This window comes from Gavialis gangeticus, unplaced genomic scaffold (genome assembly GCF_001723915.1).
Source record: "Gavialis gangeticus isolate Ggan-Ray unplaced genomic scaffold, GavGan_comp1, whole genome shotgun sequence".
NCBI classification, from domain to species: Eukaryota; Metazoa; Chordata; order Crocodylia; family Gavialidae; genus Gavialis; species Gavialis gangeticus.
The window spans coordinates 149,168,735-149,178,078 of NW_017729032.1; the positions used below are offsets into that span (position 1 = coordinate 149,168,735).

Sequence of the window (9,344 nt, forward strand, 5' to 3'; positions counted from 1 at the left end):
GAGGCTGTCCGGAGTAGTTACAGGTAGCCCCAGGCGGGCTGCAAGCAGCTGCAGCATGGGGCACCAGGCATGGGGTGGGGGTGGGGCCACTTCCCCCTCCCCACACTCCTTCCCTGCCTAGGGTCCCCCCCTGCCCTTCTCCCCCCCCCTTACCTGTGGTTCTGGTGCAGGGCAGCTACATGCTCCCAGGCCAGAAACCCCAGCAGTGGGGCGGGGCCGGGCAGGCTCTGCTATTGTGGTAGCTCACCAGGCTTCCCCTGGGTCCTACTGCCTTAGGTTCCTGTCATTTTTGACAAGAACTAAGGGCAGATGAATATTAATATTTTACCTTTTTTTTTATGGGCCCTGCGGGCTGGATAGAATGGCCTTGTGGGATGGTTTCAGCCCACGGGCTGTATTTTGCACACCCCTGCTGTAAACTGTTATTCAATCCCTAAAAGACATACAGGACAAGACTTTATTCCAACTATTAGGAGTCTAAATGGACTTAAGTACAACTCTCTTCCATCCTGCTCAAGTCCCTGAATCACACTTAGAAACCTAAATTCACTCAAATGCCCAATGATGGAATAGAGTACAGACCATGATGTTTGCAAAAAATAATGTGCAGAGTAACATAAAATAATGGTGACTGTAAAAAGTGTAATCAGTTGAAGTTTTGAATCTATGATGTCTAACTTGTAAAGGCGGATATGAATGTATAAGTAGATGGGTGTTTATATCTACAGTTCTGCTGTGATTGTGGTTGGCTTTTGTCATGGTAGCTGTTTAATATTCAAAAGAAGTAGACAGTTTTTTGTTTTGTGAGCATATATTTTTCTTGGAGAAAGTCTATGAAAAATCACCTGTAGAAAAATAGGACTGAAATCGCCCTGAGGAGGTCAGGTAGCCTAACCACTTGCTCAGAACAGGAGCATTATTGTTTAAACTATTCCAGATAAAAGTTTTTCTAAACTATACTGAAAAACCTCCCCCATCTGTCTAAAATAATCTGTTCCAGTACATAGCCTTCCTCAGAGTTAGAAGGTTCTTCCTCATATTAAACCTAGATATTCCTGCATAAGTCCATTACTACTTTTCCTGTCCACAGTAGACACAAACAGCAACTGATTATCATCATTTTTATATCTTTTTTTTTTCTGGTCATTCTCTCCTCCCAGTTATCCCTTCTCTACCCTAAATAATTCCAGTCTTTCAGCTATTACTCAAGTATCATGTATTCAACACCTCAAATCATGTTTGGTTCCCCCCCTCACTCCAGGACTCTTCAATTTATCCACATCTTTCTTAAAGTGTAGTGCCTGAAACTGGACACAGTACACCAGGTGAGTCCTCACCAGTGTAGAACAGAGCAGAAATATTGTGTGCCCATAACTTGAATATGACGCTCTTACTGATTACATCCAGCATGCTATTAACTTTTTTGCAACAATATTATACCCTTAAATCTTATATTCATATCACTATGCCCTATAGCGCCCCCCACCTCCCACTCAGTCATGTTGCCCTTCTTCCTCCTGATTGTCTCATAAATAAAGCATGTTTTAAGGGACTGACCATGAATGAATGAATAAATAACTCTTCAAGAAAAAAATCAAGCTTGGAAGACTGTTGAGAAAGTTATGAGCTTGTGAAAAGGGAGTTGTGATCTATTTGTGTTTTGCAACATTGAGATATCAGCTGAGGTAACCTGGTATCATCAGCAAACAACAGAAAAGAGATAAAAGAAGGCAGTAACCTCAGTGTCTTGATAGTCTCATTTTTGTCTTCTATTTAGTTGAGAGCTAATATTGGACACAGACACAAAATAATTGGTGAACTCTTGGTCGGATTGATCTCAATTGGTGTTTTACTATTGTCTTCAACAGAGCTATGATTTCACCCAGGGTATGCTAAAAATAATAGAACATTAATATTATTTTCTTCCCTTAGCAAGCACAATTCCAGCAAGATATACAAACTTCCTGAGGATGTTGCAGATAGTTGTGTTATGCCAAAGCCCAAGGAGGCTTTTGCACTGGCAAAAACGACAACATAAAAAGCATCAAACATTTGGGGGTATTATTATGATCACATGTAAAGATTCTTTAACATGAAGATCTGCTTTAGTAAACAACTCATCTCAGATGCTGAAACAATTTCTTTCTAAACACAGATTTAATAAGCTCCAAAGCAATCCAGTTGAGTCTATTTATATAGTAGGAATGGTCTTGAATACGCTTCCTAAGACATCATCTATTGTACAGTCTCTAATCTTCTAATATGAAATATAAGTAAGTAAATTATATTTAAGCAATGGCTCTTTTGGCAAATATTAACTAAAAATCATTAAAATTTTGATGATATTCCTTCTTCCTTTCTTATTCTTTATTTGTTCATCTATGTGTAATCATGTAAAATAATTTTAAGATTCTTTGTGAATTTCTGAATGAATGATTGATTTATACTTTTCCTAGATTAGTAGGGGTTTAAGGTTCTGTCATATGTACCTGGAAAGATAAACTTCACTAGACGTGCTGTAAAGTCCTAGATTTGACCTCTGACTCTAAATAACTAAGTTTGAACTCTGCTTCTGCTATTAGTTAATATATTTTTAAATATCAATAGAATTGCTGGCAATGCATGTTATTTTCTTATGTGAGCCATATGTAAAATAAAACTGCAAACAGGTATAGTGAAGGTCCAAGAATACACAGCAGCCATATATCCATATATTATGAGTTACAGTTGAAAAACAAAGGAACCACATATTATTTCAAAAGTAATTTTCACTGCATTTGCATGAAGTCCTTGTTTCAATCAAATCTGTCCATTTTAATGGCAGCTGTACAAACACAGGTTTTCAAGTTCTGTGCAGATAATGTCTTTACCATTGTATATTAAAGTAATTCCTGTAGAGTTTGCTCATGTCAACATATACTATAGGGAAGTATAGGTTTTTAAATCTTACAGAGCATACATGCTCCATTAGGGTGCACCTGACAAAATAAGCCTGAGTGTTGAAAAACCAATACAAGTGTATCCTCAAATATTAATTTATTGGAAACCTAAAGATTCTCATTCAAAGAACCCAAATGGTTCTCTCTCTCTCAACCTGCATAAAGATAAAAAAAATCCCCTAGCACCATCAAAACCACAAAAAGAAAAATTTGAATCATTACTGTGGAGTGACCTCACTAAACCCATGTCAAGAAAAACAAAAACAGGTAAAGTAGAATTATTCTTTACATGAACAGAGTAACTGTATGAGATTAACTCTGAGGACATTCATGGAATTTTTTGACTCTTTGTAGAAAAGCTAAATGGTTTTATATTTTATACTTTATCCAAGTCTAAGCTCAAATTTTAGGGAGACACTTTATTTATTGGTAAAACAACAAAAAAAAATCTCAGAAAGGAAATATCGTATTTGTAGACTATGGTTCTTATCCAATGAAGCACTTAAACACACACTTAGCTTTAAGCTTGGGAGGTATCCTGTGGAGTTTTGTAAGATTATTCCCATGCTTAAAGTTAAATGTGCTACAGAGTTTGCTGGACAGTGGCCTAAATATAACTGTCTTTCAGAAATGAACAGTTCAGTGCTGGTGAAGGGAAGTAATGGCATTTTTGCTTGCACTTTAATTTATAAATTGTATGAAGTATGAAATACCGAAAGTCTATTAATTGAACTGCATGAAGTGATAAAGCTATTGTGTACTGGAGTGTCCAAATTTGTTTTCTGGCAAGTATAGGTATCAGAACCATTTGCAGCCAAAGAAAGTACTTACTGATTGCAGAGTCATAGGAGGTTGAGTTGTATTCATCTCGGATACGAGGAAATGGTGAGAGGTAAGCATGTGTGCAATTTTTAGAAGGTGGCTGGTTGGCTAGGAAAAAGAAGAAAAAGGTTAAACATTAATGTTTATAAAGATGCACTGCGTCTTTTCCCAACAGAATAATTTAAAACAGTCTGAAGTGTTGTGCTGAGTTCTATAGTCCAGTCTATAAGGCTGGTTTCTTTGGGGGTTTTTTTGGACAAAATTTTATGAAATTCCATGTAAATTTTACTACAGCAAGAGAGGCAATATCCACTTTGGCCCCATTCCTATTGTACTAAATGGCTTCATACCAGAGATCAATTCTACCCATTTTGCCTCCCTTTTAGTAACAGCCCTATCTGAGGAGAATTCCCAGCTAGGGCAGGTTAAAGGAAACTTTATGCTGCTACAGAAGTAGAATGACTTTAGTGACAGCCAGAATATAGTTCAATAAAGTTATACGTACATGCTTTTCTAAGGACTAAAGGTGAGAACCAGAGAGTGTTTGTAAAATGAACTTAAGCAGAATATTAGTACCTCAGTCCAGAAAAGTGGTCCAGAAAACCCCCATATCAGCAGGCACGAAACCCCTTATTCACCATTTGATGCCTGCATTTCAGACCATCAAGTTCCATAAGTAACCTCAGCTTAGGTTTCTGAGCAAGCACTGAATCATTCGAGTCTGAGCAGCCTAGTTCCTGCCTATGCTCTGTTGCAATACAAACATGAGATGCAGTGGCAATTAAACTCTACCTAAGTCTCCAGGGAGGCCTAATCCATTAGGTGCGCTGAGAAGGCATAATGCATACCAATAGCACAAAACACAGTATCCACAGTCACTTTCATTCAAAAGAATGGCTGGAGAAGGAATCTGCCCCCCTTAAGAAACTTAATTATTACAGCAACCATCTAAAAAATGGGAGACGTGTTCTTGGCCCTCCTCAGCCCAGAAGGATTCAACTACATCTCTTACTTTGCAGAAATTACCCCAATAGGAGAGCTGTGTAAGAGGGAAAACATCCACTCCCACTGTTGAAGTAGCTGAGCCACTCCATAGAATAGAATGCAAGTGGCAGTGGAAGTACTGTTTAGTGGTTAAGGCACTTAGACAAGAGAGGGAGTTCTAGGGCAGGGGTGGGTAAAATGTGGCCCTTGGACCAGATGTGATCTGCCAGACTATTGTATCTAGCCCATGGGGCCCCTAAAAAATTTAAAAAATTAATTTTTATCTGCCCCTGGCTGCCTGTCATGCAGCTCTCGATGGCTTCCCAAAACTCAGTAGGCAGCCCTGCACCTGAAATAATTGCCCACCCCTGATTTAGGGTCTGGTCCCTGAAAGCTTATTTCTGCTTTTTATCCTATAGCTGTCTAAATACATTAAGAATCCTTCATGGGAACTGAGGCTATAACCCAGGACTCATACCTCCCAGGAATTGTGGAGTCAGGTTCCCATTTCATTGTTCTCTGTCTGGCTCCATGATCCTGCATTTTTAGCTAGACAATGACCCAGCTTCAACCAGCTAGATGGTTCAATATTGCACGGGTTAGGATACTCTCATATGCGTGTTAAGGGTGGTCTAGAACCCAGCTCTCTCATTGGTAAAGTTCTCTACTTGTTAGGCTGTTATAGTAAACTTAGGTGCCACTACTACTACTGTCTTTCTAAAAAGCATTAGGTACTGCCTGTTATGGGCCAACTCTCAGGAAAGAAATCTGAACTCAGGATCCTAAGTGGATGGAGGTACTTAAAATGCAGCCCTGAATTAGGGCAGTGAGATAAATCAAAAGCTGTGAAAAAGTTTGTGTTTTCAACCAAAGCCTCTGGTGCCAATATCTCCCGGAAAAAAGATGCTTTCATTTTTCCCAATCTGAAAAGTTCATAAAAGGCCTATCACCTTCATTCTTCCCTGTGCATGATGAATATTCACTAGATTAAATGGATTAAATATTTCAAACTTCCAAATGCCGAATGTTCTTGACAATTTCAAGGCTTAGAAGATTCAAGGGAAGTTAGCTACAGAAGGCATTACATGCGTTACCTAATGTTGAATGACATGGATAGCAAAACATGGCACATTGATGTTACACCAGCACAATGCAGCTCTTCTCCAACCTTCCAGTTGTCACAAGCTCTGTGGAAATCCAGTAAGGGGATCTATGATTGAGAGATGGACCAAGAGCAATGAAAGGGACTTTCTGTGACCAGCCTACTTATGGGAGATTCCTGATGGTAAATCCAGTTACAAAAAGTGCTGCCTTCAAGAAGTGTACCTGTAGAAGACATCAGATGGTACTTTGTACCTTAGTACCTCTCAGCAACCTTTCAGCTGGTGTTTTTATGCCCTGATGATCTTCTAGAGTTCATTTAGATCTCAAATCATTGGCATATTTTAGGAGAGGGATTCTTCTGATCTGTCCTTTAGTGAGGGTAAACTCAATTTCCTCTTCACCCCACCCATCCCCCACCAGAAAATTTGAGAGTGGAATATAATGGATTTTTTCTAACTTTGTTTCATTCTGTTTTGCTTCCTACAAGCTTGTTAAAGAAAGCAAGTAGTCAGTTACCAAGACAATCTTTTGCAGTTTGCTGTTAACTGATAACTTGAAGGTGACTTTTTCTTATCCATAACTACACTAACAGACAGAGTTGGGGTATATGCATGCATGGTTTTGTTCTATTTTTGTCTTTTTCAGTTAAATCATTGCCTGTCACAGCTTTATTAGTAATGTACCTAAGGAACTTGGCTACCACAGAGCTAATCCGAACCAATGATAAGCAACCAAACAAACCAACAAACCAAAAAAAAATCAGCTTTTACAACAGAGTGGTAAGGGGAATGCAAAAAGTTAAAAGGTCACTTACTGTACCAGAATTTCCAAATGTTAGTAGTGTTCTCCCCTACATCTCCACTAAACCAGCACCTCCAGAAGAAACCTTCATGGTGGAAAGTCATCTTTTCCTCCTATACAAAACAAACATAATCTTTGCAGCCTGATTCAAGACAGGTAGCTGAGAGAATCAAGTCCTATTGAATATAGGTGAAAAGCTGAAAAAATAATAAAATGCACCCTATCTGCCTGTTGATTATCTCAAAAGAGCATGTACATTTATAGCTCCTTTTGTAAGAACCTCAGACTGCATTTTGTGATTCTGTGCATAAGTTTCAATACATACGTTCTTGCTACCTGTAGAAAGAGATAAACATACCTCTGAACTCACAGAGGTCATTATTATGAAGAAGAAATATACATACGAACCCCAATGTCATCTGGACCTCTTGTACACTTTCCACCTTCTGTAGCAAGAAGCCAGTAATCTGTTCCAAAGGCCACCAAAAAGAGCAAAATTCCCAGAGCCCCAAAGAAGCCTCCAAAAAATATTCCCACATTCAGTTTCATTATTGATTTTTTTCCAGATGACTATGAATCAGGCTTAAAATTGTTTTTAAAAATCAATCCATCCAAATAAAGGACAGAAAAAAAAGAAATTAAGCTAGTTGATGGTTAATGCTGTCTGGACAATGAAGCCTCTGTCTGAAGAATTTTATCTTTCCTTGTCTTTCTTTCTCTGTAGCCCTGTGCCCTCTGGTTGATTTGTGTTCCATGTGGCTGACTTCAGGCCAACAGATGGAAAGGGCCTTCTATTTTAGGACACTGATAGAAGAGCTGTACTCTCTTCATTCTCAGGGCGAGGAGAGTCAAATATAGCTGACCTTCCCCCAACCATCCAGAGACAGGGATTGACTTGAAATATTATTGCAGCTGGTACATTGACATAAGTGGAAGGGAGAAGAAGCAGCAGCAATCTTATCATTCCACTTGGGCTGAATTATAGCATAGTAACAGCAAGCACTTCCAGTATGTCAATGAGAACATTTCTTCTAACACTAACAGGAAAGAAAATACACACAACATTGTGTAAGTTCCTGTAAGTCCCATATCCCTCAAAGGAATAAGGAGGACTCAGGTGCCCAAATCCTACTGAAAATAGGGTACTTAAATCCTACTGATGTCTTTGAAAAGTCCCAAATAAACTGTAACATTTTGCTTCAAATCCTCCTTATTTTAAAAGGGGGAAATTTGCACTTTTTATTTATTTCAGATTAATTCCTTATGTGATTTCTATATTTAGATGTATATACAACGTTAGAAAGCACCTCCCCAAGGCACTTTGCATATATAGATCCAACAGGGCATATAATTCATAACATGTATATTATGAATCAATTATGACAAATTCAAACAAAATAAACCAGGGAAGGAAAAAAACCACTGCAGGCACATAATAACTTAATCCACAAAAGGAATGCCAGCCCTTCTGTGAAGGAGAAGTATTGCTACCTGTCCTGAAGACCATTTCAGAATGTAATGAGGTAGTAGATTCCAAAATTTGAATCCCTCACAGGAAAACCCCCTCTTTTTATGCCAAGCAGGCATTCCCAAGAATCCATGGCATGCTCCCACAAAATGACACCGACCTGGCACAGTGCAGCAAATCTTCCAGACAAAACTCCACTGATTTCCTATCCTGGCAAGTTTGGAATCAAGGAGCTGTGGAAGCTACAACAACTGAAAACAGTCCCAGAGAAACTTTTATTTTGAATTAGCTAGATGACCAGCCATAAGCACTGCTGCAGTTACAATCCATTCTGGATCTTACCTGGGTGTGCTTGAGGAGAGAGAATGGAAGAGACTCCCTGCATTTCCTACATCATACCCCCAAAAGAAAAAGCTGGAGATGGGATGTTTTTTTCAAGGTCTGAGTAAGTTTTTACATAGCTAATGGGAATAACCAATATAATGTTTGCAGATTGTTAGAAAATGGTAGCAAAGAACCTATTTTAATTGAAGTTGTCCAGTGTAAAAGGGCCAGAACAGTAAAAGAATATTACATTTACACATTTATTAATTTAGTTTTGTACTAAACTAACTTAATACACATGTGAGTGTGATATTCTTTTACTGTTCTGGCCCTTTTACACTGGACAATTTAGACACATGGCCATATATTCAATAGATTCTTTGCTATTGTTTCCTGTCTCCCGAAGGCACTGAAACTCCTATTTTTATCTGACCCTTGGAGTTCCCCACGTGTCCGGGAATTTTGCAGTGGGGGAGCAGTGGCCATTAATACAGTCACCCTTCCCACTGCCAAATCCCCAAGCTCCAATCTCTGCACAGCTGGTCAAAGGCAAGCTATGCCACCTTCTCCCATGGGGCCAGGCCATACCTGCCCCCATTTCTGGAATGGAGTCAGGCCATGTCCTTGTCCCTCCCTGCAGGACTACACACCCTTCCCCCACAGGGTCACTTTGGGGCCTGGCCACACTCCCTTCCCTCTCCACTGAGCTGGGTCAGGGTCCTTTCCCCTGTGGGGTACGTTGGGGCCAGCCTGCCCCCTGACCACTCTGTTCAGCCAGATGGTGCCCATCATACCTGCCTGAGCGTTGGATACACTTCATGGATGGACTGGGCACTGTCAATCTGGCACCACTACTGTAATATCTTCAGAATAATGCCCGTCTATGTTGGGAATGAATCAGG

General features: G+C 39.5%; 1 protein-coding gene across 1 annotated transcript in view; it reads right to left on the reverse strand.

Moving 5' to 3' along the window:
- Positions 1 to 7,524, reverse strand: part of TMEM182 (transmembrane protein 182) — an 82,096-nt gene extending 74,572 nt beyond the window's left edge. The window contains exons 1-3 of the mRNA XM_019525552.1: positions 7,059 to 7,524; positions 6,664 to 6,763; positions 3,771 to 3,869 (exon numbers count right to left, since the gene is read on the reverse strand). Coding sequence (XP_019381097.1) covers positions 3,771 to 3,869; positions 6,664 to 6,763; positions 7,059 to 7,199 — 340 coding nt within the window. The 5' untranslated portion in view covers positions 7,200 to 7,524. The remainder of the gene's footprint in view (positions 1 to 3,770; positions 3,870 to 6,663; positions 6,764 to 7,058) is intronic.
- Between the last annotated feature and the right edge of the window lie 1,820 nt (positions 7,525 to 9,344).